At 42.5% G+C, this 20,830-nt stretch overlaps 1 protein-coding gene across 2 annotated transcripts in view; it reads right to left on the reverse strand.

Moving 5' to 3' along the window:
* Positions 1 to 2,200: 2,200 nt before the first annotated feature.
* The window catches only part of LOC124550343, a 59,082-nt gene continuing 40,452 nt past the window's right edge, over positions 2,201 to 20,830 (reverse strand). Inside the window, exons 3-4 of one of the 2 annotated variants that reach the window (XM_047125306.1) lie at positions 11,997 to 12,288; positions 2,201 to 2,574 (exon numbers count right to left, since the gene is read on the reverse strand). In XM_047125306.1, the coding sequence (XP_046981262.1) occupies positions 2,568 to 2,574; positions 11,997 to 12,288 (299 nt within the window). In that variant the 3' untranslated portion in view covers positions 2,201 to 2,567. Of the gene's footprint in view, positions 2,575 to 11,996; positions 12,292 to 20,830 lie in introns of both variants that reach the window. The other variant, XM_047125305.1, reaches the window with a different exon arrangement.

Raw genomic sequence — 20,830 nt, forward strand, 5'->3', positions numbered from 1 at the left:
AAATTGTTGGTTTCCTGGCGTTTTAAAAATATATTCCCTTTCGAAAACGCAAAACAATTGTGTGTTGATTATTTGATAAGGAAGTTAACTGATGCAGTACAACTTTTGTCTCTCCTTGTACGTCTCTGTTTCTTACCTGCAGATGACTGCTGCAAAAATGTCATTCAACGACAAAATAGTGTAAAATACAACTATATAAGCAATGAATTCTGTGATATCATGCAACAGGAAACAGGAAGAGACAATTACAAGCATAATAACTTACAGGTAAGGTCAAGGTATAAAATAATAAATGTTCCATACTACATAGAAAACTAAGTAAATGAGCAATTTGCGACAAAAATTCCCAAAAACGGCTATCACACATGCAAATCATTATGTGCTAAGTACAATGATGTTATTACCAAGAACAAAGCATGAAGGCAGAAAACTGTAGAAAAACCTACAAAATAAAAAGTTAATAGTTAAAGATGAAGTACCATCCTTTGTTGCAAAACAACACATACTAAGTAATCAAGTTACCTTCAGAAACATGATAACTGAGTCATTCTCATCAGGGTACTTTGCAGAGTATTGAAAGCACACAAAATTTGTGCCTCTGCTACAGGAATGTAATGCAGAAGATATGGAAAGCTAATAAGCCCATTTCCCTGCCATCATCATTGTAAAAGATAAAAGACACATTAATGAATTTTTAAAATAAATACAATCTTGTATGTGAAATATTGTTTTAGTTGCGGAGCCGTAGAAGAATAGAATGAGCCATAGCACAGCACAGAAGGGTGTACTTAAAGCTCCTGGCAAGGTTGAGTGTCTCACAGGCATAGTCTCGGATCTTTCTACGGATTTTGATGCTGCTTATCACATGGTTCTACTAAATAAACTCAGTGCATGTAGAATAAAACTAGCAGTGCCAGGCATAATGAGTCTCCACTGTGCCTTGGCTTCAGGTAATAACATCTTGAAACAGGATCTGAACTTCACCAGATTTTAATGAAGGACACAGCTGCTTACGCTGGGAATGCAGAACTGGAATAAATACTTTGCTATACACTACTGATCATATTCGACCTTCAGTCGTTCACATATGCACCTACAACATAACATCAACAACCAAAATAGAAAAGAAGTGAAATCAGTGAAAAGAATGAAGGATCTATAAAGTTCAGCTCGATGTAACATTAGGTACGGTGGATGCCGCTAGTAATAAACATACATATTATTAGATTTTAGTCATAGCGTGGAAACGGTGTACCAACAAAGATGTTTGCCATCTTCAGAACATTACATACCCATTGGCCTCTGTTAGCCCTCGACCATTTTAACAGTTAATTCAAACCACGAAGTATGTCCAGTGGTACAGAAACGCAATATTAACACAGGCACTCTCTGAATAGAATTTAGTCTTTCCATAGTTCACGGTGGTTTTGAGGGACACGCAGCACTAATTTTATATTGTCAGACTTAAGTGATTCCTCAGAGAGCGCTTTACTGATTTACTTATTTTATTGTACGTTATCGATTTCGGGACATCCTGTTCCATCGTCAAATCTATCTGAGTGATCAGGCACAGGTGATGATGTTCTTAAATCTGTGATATGAAATATAATAATAACTAATACAGTGCAGTCTGAGTAGTTATTTAAGTCCAACAACGTCTCTGAATAGACTGCATGGCGACTATTTTCGGCCGGCCGTTGTGACTGGGCGGTTCTAGGCGCTTCAGTCTGGAACCGCGTGACCGCTACGGTCGCAGGTTGGAATCCCGCCTCGGGCATGGATGTGTGTGATGTTCTTAGGTTAGTTAGGTTTTATTAGTTCTACGTTCTAGTGGACTGATGACCTCAGATGTTGAGTCCCATAGTGCTCAGAGTCATTTGAACGATTTGATTATTTTCGAGCATATTATGAGGCAACAAAATCTGCATTTAGCACCTTAAGATACACACTTGACAGACAATGAACATTGCACACAAAGAAAAAGAGCAGGCACATACTTCGTTAATGAAAAATATTTTTAGAATAATTGATTGCGTATACTCAGCTTTTCTTTGGTGTTGTTGGTATTGCCAGTGATTTCTAAGAATGTCTTGACATACAAATAAAACCAGTTCTGCTCGTCGTTAAGTAATCGACCTTATTTTGCATCATAGTTATGAGGGACATGAGAGGAAAATGCAGGTAAAGATCTGTCAGCAAGTTGCAATATCTGCTAGAATCCTTTAATTATACGGTTACCAACAGAAGCATTTTCTGTGTTTGTTGTAAGGAAACATAATCAATACATAATTTACATAGAAAGTCCCTCGCACTACTTTGAACATAATTTCTTAGAACACATGTATTAAAAATTAAATTCTGAAATGCTTGATACTTTTCCCCCTGTCTTTCAGATAAACGGTTGAATCCGTTTTTTCAGCACACCGTGCACAGTTCCTGTCTTGCCCAGTGGAAGTCTCGACAGTTCCACTACGACCGGGAGATGAACGATGTAACAATGGAAAAAGTGTGCGGTGACAGGGGGCATAGTAGCGTCAGTTGACAATGATGTTGCTGGATCATTTCCTTTAACCGCTGAAACAGAGGAATATAGTTGTTAGTTTACAACTTTCCACAAAACATTTAAACAAGTACAAGTCGAAAGAAACAGTAGGACGTTATTTCAATAAGGGTATTATGTTGTCTGCATCTACATCGGCAATCGAAAAGCCATTTTACATTAAGTTATGCAAAGAGCTTTGCTTGTCGCTATAATATCCCCATTTATTGTTCCAATCTCAAATGATAACGCAGGAAGAACTAAAGTAGGGAAGCCTCCGCATGTGCTCGAACTTTGTTATATATTGTTGTTGCTGTTAAAAAGCTGTTACTTCTGACACCTAATGCATGTCGTTATAGTCAGAATAAGTGAAACGGCTTGGAGTAAAAGTGTGATCTATGTTTTTGAGCGAGGAGAAATACGACAGTGCAGTGCAGTGTGAGTAATGGAAGTATTCTAGCAAGTGAATAGTCAATGTATACCAGTAAAAAGGGAATATACTGGAGTAATATTCGAACTGTGATTCGTGGAGATGAGTTTTATAGGAAGTAGTTGAAGTAGAAGGATACAAAGTGAAGCTAACCTGAAATGTTCGGCTGTACGTAGAAGAGTATGGTCAGGCAATGGGTAATGGTGTCGTGCTAATAAGGGTCGGTAAACTTCAGTTTGAACAATCAGTTACGTGAAACTATTCAGAGGCTGTGGAAGTACAAGCGAAAGGCAAAAGAGTAGACTGGAAATGAAAAGACAGAGTTACTTATTGGAGAAGATTTTACGAGCCAGAAGAGAAGAGCCGAAGAAACTAGAATTAGATTGTTACGTGGAAAATAAAGAACGAGAACATTTCAATAGATAATGACCCCCAATTTTTTTTCTCAGAACATATTTGTTTTTAAGAGCTAGAATTTGGTGACAATACCAACCAATATTCCTTTTACATGTACTGCTCTTCTGCACTGCTCCACCAACTTCGATGACCTCAACCCAGCGTTGTGTAAGAGCGTATATTCCTGCCCTACGCTCATAGCCATGTTTACCTCATAAATTGCGTTCTCATCACCTCCAAAGTGTGTTCTACGAAGAGAATCCTTAAATGGTCCAAACACATGAAAGTACGAGGACGCCAGGCCTCGGCTATAGGGTTGATTAGGCAACGACTTGTGTGTTGGCGAGTTTTGTCGTTTTGGAGGAAGATTACTTTTGGTCACTTGTCAGACTGAATGAGTCGGAAATGGTTCTAGAATTTGTTCAGAGACTTCACATATACCTCTGAATTAATAGTTTGCCCTTTTGGCTACATATCCACGAGAATCACACCATCACTATCCCGAAAGACTGTCATCATATCTATGTCTTGAAGTTCTTCTTTTTTGGTGATTTCGGATGGTGCCATTGCAGTAACTGCCTTTTTGCTTCTTGCTCAAAGTGATGCAACCAGGTCTCGTCAGCTATAACGATTCATGAGAGAAAGGCCTCTCTATCGGTCTCAGATAGTTCCAACAGTTCAGATGAAATGAATTTTCTTTGAATTTTGTGGCTTCCTGCGAATATTTGTAGAATCCATTTCGAGGTAATCTTGGAGTGCCTAAGAGTGTCAATCACTTCACACGCACTCCCAGTGTTCATCGATAACAGCAGAGCCAACTGTCGAGTTGTAATGTACTGAACTCCACGAATAATTTCATCCCTGCGATTCATCATGTAAGAAGCAGTAGCTGTGACAGGAACATCCCGATGATGGATCTCAGTTTATGGACATCCAGCCAGAAGAGAAGAGCCGAAGAAACTTTGGGAACGTTAATGATGGATAGCATTTGTTTTAAATTGGCCAAGTTTAGTAACTGGTGGACACTACAGAAAGACGTAGGGCTGCAAAGGAGTGGAAGAAAGGATTACGGTCAAGCATTAATACTCTTGTTGGAAAAGGAATTAAAACGTGAACGAAGTGCAGCTATTGGACAACTGTCTATAAGGTTAATGCAATGTCAAGTGAACATTCGAAAAGATAATTAGTCAAATTATCTGTTGTAAGGGAACAATGTAGTGTGCTTAAAAATAAATGTGCGGTAAATAAATTTATTCTTGCGTGTACTGTTACCAATACAATACTGTGTTCTGCTGAAAACAACAAGCCATATCCAGTCCATCAGTTTCCATGTGATATTTAAAAATTTTATTCTCCATCTCAAGACGATTTGGAGAAAGACTTCAGTCACATAATTTTCAGTGAAATTTTTTGTAAATGGTTACCAAGGGCCGCCATATGTATCAGATTGTGGCATTCAGCTATTACGGGAGAGGACCAGAGGTTCACGCAGCATCCTGCTGCAACCAGGTGACATCACCCAGGCAAGAAGCACAGAAAAAGCACTTCACTGGTCAGGAAAAGAGAATAACGACCGAACATGTAAACGGAGTATGAACATCGCTATTACGATCTCAACTTCTGCAGGTATTCCCACTGGCAGTTGCGTCAGTTAAATTATCAAAGCTTAGCCATACATTTAGAAGCAAAATGAAATAGTTAAATAAAATAAAATAAATGTTGTAACGAGAGACCTTGCGATGAGATCACTGAAAAAATCTGACAGTTTGACTTGTTCGTTACGATACACAAAGTGTAATGTTTCTAGCAGTCCAAAACTATCTAAAAACACTACGTAGACTTAGTTAAATTCTTGACATTCATGGGAATTTTTGAAAGCGCATGCTGTAGCAGTGATGTCGGAAAGTAGGTATCAAAAGTTTCGGGGTTTAACTTTGTCATACAGAGTCCATCCTAGTTATCAGCGTTGTTCACACACCATTAATTACAGATACCTCTGTTTTAATTTTAATTCGTACATATACTCACATCACATTATATCATCTAATTAATTTTGATGTCTGCATCTGATTCGACTAATGTATTTGTGGTAGGTTTTGGATAAACGAGTGTGTATGTGTGTATAAATTCTAGTGATGAAAACAGAGGCATTGTTTTAACAGAGAACTGGTTACCTTATACATGTTACATTTCATCATATTTATATATATAGAAGAATAATAGAATTTCGTCAACGTTAGATTAAGCTCTGAGCGGATGTATAAGAATCAGTTTACTTGTGCAGATACAAGAGTATACAAAGAGAAGGTAGCAGTTTTTTTAGCGAAGGGAAAAGGATTAGTAGAGGGGATAAATTTTCTACACTATATTTGGCGAACATGGTACAGCAAGCTGTTATTTCACAACTGTAATAGCTAACTGTTCCGGGCCAGTTGAGCAATCTTCATATTTGAAGTAGTAATTGGAACATAATTTTTTATTACCAGGGCCCGAGCTAAATTAACAGAACGCAAGACGTCAGCGGTAGAAGAAACAATAGAAGGAATAATTACGGGTAGTACTTTTCAGGAATAATGGGGGCACGTGGAACATCTAATAGTCAAACCTGATCATCTGTAACAAACACAAAAGTAGAAGCAGATCCAACAGGGGAAATGAACACTAATTTTATATTGTGTCACTTATTTAATATGATGGCAGAGATGAAAGTAGGCCAAAATAAACTAGAAGCTGCAATAAAAGATAAAAATAGAAATGCCGGCCGATGTGGCCGTGCGGTTCTAGGCGCTTCAGTCTGGAACCGCGAGACCGCTACGGTCGCAGGTTCGAATCCTGCCTCGGGCATGGATGTGTGTGATGTCCTTAGGTTAGTTAGGTTTAAGTAGTTCTAAGTTCTAGGGGACTGATGACCTCAGAAGTTAAGTCCCATAGTGCTCAGAGCCATTTGAACCATTCTGAAAAATAGAAATAGATTTGAGCAAACTATAAGCTGAGGTGAAAGCAAGCCAGAGAAGCTAAAACAGAAAAAGTCAAAGCAAGACAGAAACTGAAATTAGAACGAGTGAAATCGAACTCCAACATAAAAAAAGTAACCGGTCAGATTAGACTGGAGGGAGCATCGAAAAAGTGCAAGTTGGACTGTAGGCAGAAATACGAAATGTGAGACAAGAATTAGGACAAATCAGTTCTGGAAAGGAAGAGACTGAAGAGACTGGAGAGGAAGATTTCAGGTGTCGTAGATCAGCTGAGCACGTTAGGCTGATGGAAGCTAGTGTGAAAGAACTTGTAGGAAAAGGGGAAAAAACCAGAACTGATAGAAGCCTTACAGGAACGAACTACAGCTATAGAACAAGAGATAAATAGGATAAGGCAGGACTTTTGTTGTATTTGGAGTGCCACACGAAAACTTTGAACGGCGCTGTGAGACGCCAAAATTTATCAATTTGGAATTTGAAAGAGGAGGGTTCGGTGCATCTTACGGATTTCCATCAAGGGCTGAAGAGAAATATACCATGTCATGGAAATGAAGTGAAGAAAATAGAAGTAACTTGCACTTTAATGAAGGAAGCCAGAAAAATCTGTTAAATGTTTATTTGACACTGCAATAGTGAAGCCATATTAACAGTAGATAAAATTTTTCTTTTAAAAAAGGAATTACATTAACGGTTGCAACGAACTATGTCATCAATATCAAATGTATAACATCAGTTGGAGAATATACGAAGGATATTCGTAAAGTAAGTTCGGATCGGTTAAGAAATGGAAATCACTGTGAAAATCTAATAAAGCTTTGCACATATGTGTTCGAAAGTGTCTCTAGTATGCCTGTCGGTTGCATCACTTCGCCCTTTTCAGTTCTGAGGGCATGGCGAGGACATAAAGACGCGTAGAAAATAATGTCCCTCGCCATGTATGAGGTCATTTTGAGAGATTTCGTCTGATGTTATGCAGCCCACATTAGAGAACTGTTATACAGTCCCACTTCGTAAGACTTCTCGGTAGCAATCTGCAGGGGCAATGAAAATGCTCCTGCAGCGTTTTCGATGGGAAGTGTTTCATCACCCGCCCTGCAGCGCGTAATTGGCTCCTTCTGTGTTTCATCTCTGCTCACATTAATTACTGGCTATGAAAACAACATTTTCGCACAGACAACGAGCTATAGATGAGCGTAGAGAATTGGCGGGAAGCAGAGGCGGCTGCCTTCTATGACGAGGGTCTTGGAAAGTTGGTACAACGCAATGAAAATCCATAAGTCGGAGTGGTGACTATGTAGAGCAGTGGCTGGAAGCTGTAACTAACTATTGCAGATAAAATATTTCTGATTATCACAGTGTTTTCCATTTCGCCATCATTCGGAACTTACTGTCCGAATAGTCCTAGTATAATGGGATTTGTGACCGTACATCTGACATCAATTATGAAAAATAATGAGACGAGGCAACTGAGTCAATGGTGGCACAACCACGTCACTACAAGTTATGCCCATGCTTGCCCAACCGTTCATTCCATGTCCTAATGTAGAATAGATTAAAAACTACACAGGGTAAATTGCCAAGGATTCTTGCAGTGTGTTTTGCCATGACACAACAGTCGTATGGCTGAATTAAATTCACAAGTTGTAAATGATTCAAACACAGCAAGCTTCCCTATTTAATGTAGCACATAGTTTTGCTATGTTCCAAAAAAATAATCTCAAAACATGCTGTACTCTCATGTAGGACTGACATACTACTAACTTCCTAACATACCATTGCTCCATTTGCCTGGTAACCCATTCTGTCACTAGAGGGCATGAACATAGTAGAATTCTACGAAAACAAAGTAAGACCAAAACTGAGCGGATCGCTGTGATTAAGGAGGATCATAAAGTAGCCGGTATAACTCAGGCAGAATTTACAGATAGAAAATCATTCAGACAAAAGATATTTGATTAGAAAGTTGGTCAGTGGAAAATTAGAAAACGGACTGGAACACCGTGGTCTGGTGAAAGAAAGATACTTCATTCTAAAAGGATAGAACAAATTTGGACACAAAGGAGGGTCAACCATTAAAACTGATGAATGTACCTCGCGTTGTCCTATTGGATCCATAAGGGAATAATAGTTATAATGGGAGGGTTATTCGTAAAGTAAGGAACGATCGGTCGCGAAATGGAAACCACAGTGAAAATTCGATGAAGTTTTGCACAGCTGTGTTGGCCAGTGACTCTAGTATGCCCATCGATCGCGTTACGTCGTTCTTTTTAGTTCTGAGCACACAGGGAACACATAAAGATACCTAGAACAGTAGTGTCTCTCGCCAAGTACGAGGGGCTGGTGAGAAATTTCGCCTGAAGCTATGCAGCCAACATTACGCAACAGTCGTGCGTTTTCTTCTTCAAGACAATTCTCAACAGCATTCTGCAGGGGCAATGAAGATGCTTCTACATCGTTTTCAATTGGAAATGTTCAATTGCCCAGAATACAGCCCGTAATTGTCTCCCTCTGAGTTTCATCTCTGCTCACATGAACCGCTGGCTATGAAGCCTACATTTTGGCACAGACAACGAGCTGTAGGCCAGCGTAGAGAATTGGCGGAAAGCACTGGCGGCTGCCTTCTGTAACGAGGGCATTGGAAAGTTGGTACAACGCTACGACAATGTCTATGTCGCATCAGCGACTATGGAGATAAGTAGCTGGAAGTTGTAACTAACTGTTGCAAATAAAACAGTTTTGATTTTCACTTTAGTTTCCATTTCGCGACCTATCGTTCCTTACTTTCCTAATAGCCCTCTTTTAACCCTATAATCAGTCGAGTAGCATGCGTGGGACGTTTTAGCATTTTCGTAACGTTTGCTACTTCTTTTTTAATAGTAGTACAAGAGAACACCTTTGTAAAGAAATGGGGTAAAGACTGGAATCAGTGTATTCCGCGAGTAACGAGAATAATGGGCAAGGGGCACTACATTAGTAGTGTGTGAGTAATTTGAGAGTTTTGGTCTGACAGAAGGCGAGATATGGTAGATCTTGCAGTTGCGATGGTCACAGTGGTCAGTGAAAGAAGAAGAGCTGGGTTCGAATCCCGGTCTGGCACAACGTTTCCCATTGATTTAATCAATGACCACTCCCTGCCAGTGTCTGTAATTCTTTTGTGTCTTAATTAATAGTGGTTGCTGGACCAAGACAGAGTCTGAAAGAACTAACACTAAATATACGAGGGTCGTTCAGTAAGTAATACTCCACTTTTTTTTTTCTCAGAACATACTTATTGTTAAGCTTGAGAACCTGGTGACAATAGCTGCTGAGAATTCTTACTGGGTTGTATGGTCGCGCCGGCCGTTGTGACCGAGCGGTTCTAGGCGCTTCAGTCCGGAACCGCTCTGATGCTACAGTCGCAGGTTTAAATTCTTCTTCGGGCATGGATGTTTGTGCTGTCCTTAGGTTAGTTAGGTTTAAGTAGTTCTAAGTTCAGGGGACTGATGATCGCAGATGTTAAGTCCATAATGCTCAGAGCCATTTGAAACATTTCTATGGCCATGGTGGATGGAACTCTTCCATCCCTGACGTTTCATCCAAAGCTACGTCGGACACTGGAGGTGCTTCGGAGGTGGTTTAGCCAGGTGATCACGTAGTGAAATTTTCGGAAACTGAAGTTTTTGTACTATGACGAACTATTATCCACGGTCATTTAGAGAAGTCATCGAAATATATAAACATGGGCATAATTTGAACAGAAAAGAAGGAGCTATGAAACTCAGCGGTATATGGACAGTGGGGCTACAGAATCGGCGAGGTGTTTTTATCTTTGACGTACAATGATCGATAGTTATATTTTATATTTGATAAGGTTTATCTCTGATGTCATGTGAAATCCAGACCGTTCCCACTTTCCACGGTGTTGAGGCCGCTCTTCGACATCCGACTCGTCTGTCGGCAAGACTCAGCACAACCAGGAGTACCTCCGAGGATGTCCAACGTAGCCTTGGCGAAACGTCAGAGATAGAAGAGTTCCATCCACCATGGCCATACAAATGGTTCAAATGGCTCTGAGCACTATGGGACTTAACTTCTGAGGTCATCAGTCCCCTAGAACTTAGAACTACTTAAACCTAACATCACAATCTGCCTTGGTTCAAACTCAGATTGTGCGACTTCCCCATTCTACACACTGACAGTGCGCTCACTGTTATTCCTCGCCAGATGTCTCTGCTATCGCATGGACGGGTACATATCGATAGTAGGCAGGTGGTCGTGATTTTCTGGCTGATTAGGGTGTGCTTTTAACAATTTGTAAATATTGTAAATGAATATTGTCATGTTTTAATCATTTATTGATTGTTTATATTGACTACGCCACTTCTTGTAGCTATGGACAATAAAATTGGTTGCTGGTTTCACAATAAAATTATTAAAAATGGAAATAGCATTGATACAGCACGTACCACCCATCGTATGTCTTTCGAATAACAGAAGCAGATGCAGAACTTCAATTTCTGGGTAAGATCAGGGCCACCATGCATCTGAGTGACAGCGATTAAGATGAAGGTAAAAACTGAGCTTCCTACAGCGAAGGAAGAGCATTGACATCAGGCAGCGCTGTTGCCAAGTTTCAACTGCGAAACGCAAAAGGCCATTCGCGGTACCGAAGCTATGTGACTCAAAACAATAGTCGTCTATACTGCTGCAGCAACACACAGTCTTTGCCACAGCGATATATACAGAAGCGTGGTACACAATTGGTTAAGGTAGAAGCGCGAAGCTGCTGTGCCAAGCCCAGTTTAACTGTCAGGTCTCTTCTTTCACCGTAGAGACAGTAAAATGTGGTCAGGAACAATCTGAAAAGCCGGTCGGTGTGGCCGAGCGGTTCTAGGCGCTACAGTCTGGAACCGCGCCACCGCTACGGTTGCAGGTTCGAATCCTGCCTCGGACATGGATGTGTGTGATGTCCTTAGGTTAGTTAGGTTTAAGTAGTTCTAAGTTCTAGGGGACTGATGACCTCAGAAGTTAAGTCCTATAATGCTCAGAGCCATTTGAACCATTTTTTAACAATCTGAAAAGGTTGTAAGGATGTTCACGATAGATTGTGGCGAGAAATAATTGTTATAAAATGCAGATTTGATTAGCACTGCTATGCGGCTGGTCAAGGCGGAGGTTCGAATCCTCCCTCGGGCATGGGTGTATGTGTTTGTCCTTAGGATAATTTAGGTTAAGTATTGTGTAAGCTTAGGGACTGATGACCTTAGCAGTTAAGTCCCATAAGATCTCTCTCTCAGACACAGCCACACAATTAGCACTGAAATTATCCTATCAGGCCGCTTCGTGTGCAATTTCAAGCAACCGGGCAGAGATTTTGTCGCCAAACGTGATATTCGCTTGGTTTCCTAAAAACTGAGAAGAGAAATACACAAAAATGGACAGGGGATGGCAAGAAGGATCGAACCCGAACCAAAGGGTGAGCAGTATCGTGCACTGTCATAAGCGCTGTGAGGACAACTGACACTAACTATATCTGCTCGATTTGCGCGCTCATATGCCTGATTGGCTAACTTGAATCCTAATGAGCCTGCAACATCCTTGAAAGCTTTTCAGCTTGTTTCTGACCACTCTGTGTTGTTACATTTGACTTTGTAGAGTTTGTGGATGCTGAGCTTACTAGCTGTAGGAGCGGCTGTAGCTGAAGGACTCGGCATAGGAGCCGCCCCCGCCGCCGCCCCCGCCGCCGCCCCCGTAGTAGCGCCTGCGGCTGCACGGGTCGCAGTAGCCGCCGCGCGGCCGTTGACGGTAGTAGACGGGGCGCGGCTGCACCACCACCAGCCTCACCGGCACCACGACGGCGTACGCCTGCCGGTAGCCGCCCCCGCGGCCGCGGTAGCCGCCGCCGTAGCCGCACTTCTTGCAGAAGAAGGTGCGCTTCTGCCGGGGGCTGACTGCCCCGTCCGTCGATTCTGCTGTCAACACAGAAGGCCATCTGAGGCGTTCCGATCCACTCCAGTAGTGAAGTCGTACGGGGTTTAGCCATAAAGTTTTAATTATCATCTCGACAGAATAAAGCTTTATTTTATCTTAGTAGATCATGCATGTAGGCTTGCTACACATTGAAATTCATGCTCCACAGATCTGTGAATATTTTGTGGGATTCGTTTTCTTCATCTTAAGGAAACAACACTGCAAGATTTCGTATTCAGATGGTTGAACTACAAGGTGCAATAGTAAAGTAATGAGACTGACTTTCTTTGCGAGATGTGGCAAACCTGCAGGCATACGCAGGCCTTTGACCTTGGTCTATAAGCTGCTTCTAGTCCAAGCGGCACATCGATGCAACTGCTCAGTCGTGAGTTGTGCTGTAATAAGTTAACACGTGTTTGTGTCTCTCGTCACGGAAATGAAACGGCGTAATATTGCGCAATGGTATGCCATTTCTTTTTGCGTTAAATTGGGTGAAAACGTGACGGCAACTTACGGTAAGCTTCATAAGGCTTTTGGAGACGATCCAGAGAGAAAACGCCAAAGTTCGCAATGGTGCTCAAAGGGATCACCCAGACCAAAAAAGCTCGCATACCAAAGTCAAAAGTGAAATGCATGCGTGTGTGCTTCTTTGCTTCCAAGGGAATTGTTAATAAAAAATGGGTACCTCCGGTACAAACAGTTAACCAAATTACTACAAAGAAATTTTAGAAAGACTTCGTAAAAGTTCTTCGTGCCCTACCAACATTGCTGATAATTGGATTCTGCATTACAATAATGCGACATCCCATACTGCTCTGTCAGGACAGCAATTTTTAACCTCAAAACAAATTTTAGTTCTACCACAGCCACCTTATTCACCAGATATCGCTCCATGCAACTTTTTTTTCCAAGAGTCAAAACGGCGGTCAAGGGACACCATTTCCAAACACAAAATTCCAAGAAGATGTGACGAGGGTCTTGGAGGACATTACAGAGGATGAGTTCCATTAATGTTACCATCAATGGCAGAAGCGCTGGAAAAAGTGTGTGCAATCAAAAGGGAACTACAAGGTGCATTCAAGTTCTAAGGCCTCCGATTTTTTTCTCCAGACTGGAAAGAGATAGAAACATGCGCATTGTTTTAAAATGAGGCCGCAATCATTGTCAATACATCCCAGAGATGGCAGCACCGTACGGCAGATGGAATTTTGCCGCCAGCGGCGAGAATGAGAACTGTTTTAAATACTTAAAATGCCGACGTTTTCCTTACTTGAACAGCGTGCAATCATTCGTTTTCTGAATTTGCGCGGTGTGAAACCAACTGAAATTCATCGACAGTTGAAGGAGACATGTGGTGATGGAGTTATGGATGTGTCGAAAGTGCGTTCGTGGGTGCAACAGTTTAATGAAGGCAGAACATCGTGTGACAACAAACCGAAACAACCTCGGGCTTGCACAAGCCGGTCTGACGACATGATCGAGAAAGTGGAGAGAATTGTTTTGGGGGATCGCCGAATGACTGTTGAACAGATCGCCTCCAGAGTTGGCATTTCTGTGGGTTCTGTGCACACAATCCTGCATGACGACCTGAAAATGCGAAAAGTGTCATCCAGGTGGGTGCCACGAATGCTGACGGACGACCACATGGCTGCCCGTGTGGCATGTTGCCCAGCAATGTTGACGCGCAACGACAGCATGAATGGGACTTTCTTTTCGTCGGTTGTGACAATGGATGAGACGTGGATGCCATTTTTCAATCCAGAAACAAAGCGCCAGTCAGCTCAATGGAAGCACACAGATTCACCGCCACCAAAAAAATTTCGGGTAACCGCCAGTGCTGAAAAAACGATGGTGTCCATGTTCTGGGACAGCGAGGGCGTAATCCTCACCCATTGCGTTCCAAAGGGCACTACGGTAACAGGTGCATCCTACGAAAATGTTTTGAGGAACAAATTCCTTCCTGCACTGCAACAAAAACGTCCGGGAAGGGCTGCGTGTGTGCTGTTTTACCAAGACAACGCACCCGTACATCGAGCTAACGTTACGCATCAGTTTCTTCGTGATAAAAACTTTGAAGTGATTCCTCATGCTCCCTACTCACCTGACCTGGCTCCTAGTGACTTTTGGCTTTTTCCAACAATGAAAGACACTCTCCGTGGCCGCACATTCACCAGCCGTGCTGCTATTGCCTCAGCGAACTTCCAGTGGTCAAAACAGACTCCTAAAGAAGCCTTCGCCGCTGCCATGGAATCATGGGGTCAGCGTTGTGAAAAATGTGTACGTCTGCAGGGCGATTACGTCGAGAAGTAACGCCAGTTTCATCGATTTCGGGTGAGTAGTTAATTAGAAAAAAAATCGGAGGCCTTAGAACTTGAATGCACCTCGTACTTTGAAGGGGACAACACTAAACTTGACTAAAACGGTAAGCATCATTTTTTTTCACATCAGTCTCATTACTTTATTGTCGCACCTCGTACATGGCAACACTGTGGTATCATATGACACAGTGGTTAAGTAGCGCAGAGACGTCTAGTACAATATAGAAGTTATTCGCCGTGGAATCCCCCTCGGCACATATAGCCGGTGAGTGTTCTATCAGCGGTCCATAACGCTCTTTCGCCAAGAGCTATTTAAAGAATTTAACAAGGATGAGACAAAGAGCATGAGACCTGATTAACTATTTTAAATTAAAAAAATCGAAGACGTACATCTAAAAAACCGGAAATACATTTTAAAAACACGGCACAGAATGGTAAATTCTTCTAGGAAAAAAACACGGAAGCACAGGACTTTTGCTTAAAATCTGAAGGATCTGCATTCGGGAGACAGAGCATCTTTCCCGAGCCGTGGCGTGCGATTTTTCTACTAAGGTTGTGGCTAGTAAGATATGTTTGCTCTTGATTCATAGGTGCATATTCGGTGGTTGTCACCAGGGGCAGGCGGAAGATGGGTAGATCTCTCCGGCGACAGCGCTCTTAGAGCGGTAACAAGTAGTCATGCTTTGGTCTGCAAGCAGTGTGGGGGCGGTGTTCACGCCAAGAACGCTCAGCTGTGTTTCCGGGTTTGGCCTAGTGCAGGAGAGGCCAGTACAGCGTGGAATGCAGCTGATAGCCGGCAGTGAGCTTGAATAATTCTGTACAAAATTTTCTCTGTGGTCATACCGTGTTGAATCTAAGTTGCAACCTGAGGTTTCGATGATGATTCAAAATGGTTCAAATGGCTCTGAGCACATTGGGGTTTAACTTCTGAGGTTATCAGTCCCCTAAAACGTAGAACTACTTAAACCTAACTAACCTAAGGACATCACACACATCCATGCCCGAGGCAGGATTCGAACCTGCGGCGGTAGCGGTCGCGCGGCTCCAGACTGTAGCGCCCATAACAGCTCGGCCACCCCGGCCGGCGTCGATGATGATTATTCTTCGTTAGGAGATGACTGTCTTACAAGAGAAAAGTTTGCTTCTTTTACAGTGGCGTTCAAGCCTGTTATTGGTCGTACGACGTCACTTGGTATTCTAATTTCTATCCGCAGAGGGGCACCTCCTGTAGGGTGGGCTCCACATGTGCAAATGTGAAAAATCGGCAGCGAGGCAGTAAAACTACCTCTCCTCTCATATTAATTACATATTTGTTTTGTTTTATTTCTTTCAAGATGCTCCGACAATCGGTAAAATTGTTGGTGCGTAAGGGAATTTCGAGAGCTTCTTTTATTACAGAATCACACCAAGGTGATGTGCGAGAGAGGATCTTCGTATTCTCAAGGTTAATGCCCTTCCGTAAAGCTGTGTTCCGCTATCGCTAGTGATTCAAAATTTCTGTACTTGATATACCATCTTCTTCAATGCAGCGTGTTTCTTTTTATTTTATTTTTGTTTGGAAAATAGAAGAAGAAAACAGGCAGATGGAGCGCCGGGTGCTTGAAGATCAAAGTATTAGTATCGAGGCGGTAGTGGAGAAAATAGAATTCAGTTTCTAATGTCGAGCATGCCATAATAGGACGAAGCAACGCTTAGTTTTGTGGTACTGCAGAGGTATGATGCTAACAGATTATGCTCGTCTGGAGTAAACAGTCACAGAGGAGCGTGGTAGCACAGTCTCCTGCTGAGTTTGCGGAAGGTTGTCAAGACGAAGCGTCACAGGAAGTTGTCCAAGCGAGAGCTTTGTGCTCCACAGGACACAGTCAAACGTGCTGCTTGTTTGGACTATCAAATTTCTCCTCAGCCGGTACTCTCGGTACATGGCACCCAATGACTTGTTCCTATTTCCTCCGATGAAGAAATCATTACATGTCGGGCTTTTTCAAAATGAAGACTAAACGATTTTCGAAGTGGTACGTCCATGAACAACAGCAATGCAGACTGCTACAAACTTGTCATTCAAGGTTGGGGAGAAATATGTCGCACTGTAAGGCGAATTATGTAGAGGAAGACTAACGCCATCGCCAAATTTCATGGTAGCAGGCTTATATTATCAGGGTGATAATTAAAAGTTTATGACTACCCCACGTATGTGGTTCTCTACACGGGCTAAGAATAGGAAACGTTATAAATGGCTAGAAGGTAACTGGTGTTAGGATCACCGGCAAACAACATATAAAAAATTGGTGAGCGGATGATTGGTGGAGTGAGTGATATATCACTGCTAAAGGCTGAGTAGCTTACTTATTCCAATCATCCTGTACGACACACACTCGAAGAGGCGACTGTGAGTGCTGAGACCGTAGAAGGAAGACCTGCAGATTATCAGTGATTTATTCAGGGACTTGCAGTTGCCCTAGAAAGTAAATATATGTAACACCCACATCTGCTTTTGCGAGAATACTTTGTGATTCACACTTAAGAGCCTGGCAGAGGAGTTTCGAAACACCTACCGCTCCACGCTCTAACAGTGCCTGGGAAAATTAACACTTAAATTTTTCCGTACGAGCTCTGATTTCTCTTACTTTTTTACGAAGAACATTTCTCCCCATGTAGGTTGGCGAAGGTAAAATATTTTCGCATTGAGACAAGAAAGTTGGTGTTTGAAATTTCGTCAAAAGATCTTATCGTAATTAAAAACGCCATTGTTTTAATGATTACTACCCCAAATCGCTTATCATGTCCAAGACACTCTCTCCACTGTATCACAGTAATAAACGACCTGCCCTTCTTTGAACTTTTTCGGTGTAGCCCGTCTATCCCATGTGGTAAGCATCCCACACTCCACATCAATACTCTAGCAGAGGACGAACAAGCGTAGTGTGGGCAGTGTCTTTAGTAGACCCATCTAGTAAGTGTTCTGCCAATAAATCGCAGTCTTTGGTTTGCCTTCCCCGCAACATTATCTACGTGATCGTTTTAATGTAAGTGTTGATAATTGTAATTCATAGATATGTAGCCGAAATGACGTTTAAATTTGTGTGATTCATGGAATGCCGAAATTTAAGATATTTCTTTTAGTATCCATATCGATAACCTCACACTTTTCGTTAACGGAGACAACTGCCACTTTTCGCACCTTACAGATATCGTTCCTAAGTCATTTTTCAATTGGTTTTGATCTTCTCATGCCTTCACTGGGCGGTAAATGACGTAGATCAGGAAAAGCAGATGCCCTGTAATACTTCCTTGGGGAATGCCAGTATCACCTCTGTTATATTCCTGTTAGATTCGATAAGTTTCCGTCGATTACTGCATTTCATCAGGAAATCACGAATCCAGTCGCACAAGTAATCCTCTGCTCCATATGTACGCAGTTTGATTCAAGTCTATTGTGAGGAACATCCATGGAAATTTAGAAATATGCATTCAATTCCCCTACCGATAGCGCTCATTACTTTTGCGAATAAAGAGCTAGTTGTGTTTAACAAGAAAGATATTTGCTGAATCCATGTTATGTATTATTAGACCGCTGGTTTCGAGATAATTCATAATGTACGAACAAAGCATATGTTCCAAAATCCTACAGCCAGTCGATATCAGTGTTATGAGTCTGTAGTTCATCGGATTACTCTTGTTTCCTTTCTTGAGAATGGTGTGACCTGTTCAATTTTGCAGTCTTTTGGCACGGATCTTCCGTCGAGAGAGTGGTTGTATATGCATGCTTAAGTATGGGGCTATCGTATCAGCGTATTTTGAAAGAAACCTAATTGGTATACTATCTAGACTGGAAGACTTGCCCTTATTAAGCGGATTAAGTTGGTTCGCTACACCGAGGATACGTGCTTCTAAATTACTCTGCTGGCAGTGCTCTGTTGGCAGTGCATTTGATTACCGTTCGCTTAGGTATAAACGGCGAGATCTACTTAAAGTGGAATGACCACATGGAACTGCAGGGAGTGCAAAATAAAACTGGCCCGCACTATATTTCATGCACCGAAGACAGGTATCCCACATACATCATCCACATCAGGGGAAGGTGATGTGCATAGGGTTTCCCACCCCGTAGAAATCAATTGTTGGGAAAGTGTATGAGATACATTATTTTAAGGAAAAGTAATTTGTCTACCAAAGAAGTGGTCTACTAAATACTTGTAAGATCAATTACTAAATACCGCCCATGTCTGGAATCCTTACCTGTTTGGGTTAATAGGAGAGATAAAGAAGATTCAATTAAGAGCGGACGTCTTGTTGTGTCTAGCAAGTGCGACAGCTTTTTGATATGCTCGACAAACTCCAGTGACTGACATTAGATAAAAGAGTTGTGTATCACGGAGAAGTTTACTGTTGAAATTCCGAAAACGCGTGATCGAAGAACAGAGACGTAAGTCTCGTGAAACGACCACGACCAGAGAAATTAGAGGTAGTACGGAGGTTTGTCAATAATCGATCTTCCCACGTAACATTCAATTGTGGAACAGAAGCGAGGTTGTGACAATACACTCATACTCATAAATTAAGGATAATGCTGATACATGGTGAAACAACGCTCTATTGGGCGGTTTGCGGGTTTAAATCACCTAGGGTTATGACCATTTGACCTGCGGTCGTTGCGCGGTGACGCTGGCAGCATTCCACATATGCAGAGGTGTGTTGGTGCATGTCAGAGTACGGTGCAGCGAGTAAGTGTGCAGACGTTTTCAGACGTGCTAATCGTTACTGTGTGTTGAAAATGAGTCAAAGAACACATGTTGATGGCGTTATGAGGGGTAGAAAACTAGAGCGACTGGAGGCTGGTCAAACACAGCAGGTCGTAACACGGGCCCTCCGTGTGCCACAAAGTGTGATCTCAAGATTATGGCAACGATACCAGCCGACAGGAGACGTGTCCAGGCGCTACAGTACGGGACGTCCACAGTGTACAACACCACAAGAAGACCGATATCTCACCATCAGTACCAGCAGGCGGCCGCAGAAAACTGTACGTAACCTTGCTCGGAACCTAACGGCAACCAGTGTGACAGTTGTCTCCAGACACACAGTCTACAGACGGCTGAACAGACATGGTTTATTCGCCCGGAGACCTGCAAGGTGCATTCCACTGACCCCTGGTCACAGAAGAGCCCGTAAAGCCTGGTGTTAAGAACACAGTACATGGTCATTGGAACAGTGGTCCCAGGTTATGTTCACGGACGAGTCCAGGTATAGTCTGAACAGTGATTCTCGCCGGGTTTCCATCTGGCGTGAAACAGGATCCAGATACCAACTCTTTAATGTCCTTGAAAGGGACCTGTATGGAGATAGTGGTTTGATGGTGAGGAGTGGGATTATGATTGGTGCACGTACACCCCTGCTTGTCATTGACAGAGGAACTGTAACAGGTCATGTCTATCGGGACGTAATTTTGCACCGGTATGTCCGCCTTTTCAGGGGTGTAGTGGGTTCTACCTTCCTCCTGATGGATGATATCGCACGGCCCAACCTAGCTGCCATCGTGGAGCAATACATTGAAACAGAAGATATCAGGCGAATGGAGTGGTCTGCCTGTTCTCAAGACCTAAACCCCATCGATCACGGCTTGGATTCTTTCGGTAGACGTATCGCTGCACGTTTTCAAATCCCTGGGTCACTTTTGGAGCTACGACAGGCACTGGTGCAAGAATGGGAGGCTATACCCCAGCAGCTGCTCGACCACCTGATCTAGAGCATGCCAACCCGTTGTGCGGCCTGTGTATGCGTGCATGGTGATCATATCAAATATTGATGTCTGGGTACATGCGCAGGAAACAGTGGCGTTTTGTAGCACATGTGTTTTGGGACGGTTTTCTCAACTTATCACCAATGCCGTGGACTTACAGCTCTGTGTCGTGTGTGTTCCCTATGTGCCGATGCTATCAGCGCCAGTTTTGTGTAGTGCTACGTTGTGTGGCACCACATTCTGTAATTATCCTTAATTTATTAGCATGAGTGGAGTTTCAGAAGTACCTACTGTTACACGCCGTAACGTAGCTTTTGGAGAACAGATGTTGATGTAAATGTACATGTAGATGTACACGGTCTCCTGTGCGTTGTTTATCACCTCTAGACAGAACATCCCGTTTCCATGCGACGTACACAAGGCTGATGGCTGCGTTGGAGACTTCACCCAATCTCTTCCTATTTTTTATGCTTTGTTTTCTCTCAC

This window comes from Schistocerca americana, chromosome 1 (assembly GCF_021461395.2).
Source record: "Schistocerca americana isolate TAMUIC-IGC-003095 chromosome 1, iqSchAmer2.1, whole genome shotgun sequence".
Classification (NCBI taxonomy): Eukaryota; Metazoa; Arthropoda; class Insecta; order Orthoptera; family Acrididae; genus Schistocerca; species Schistocerca americana.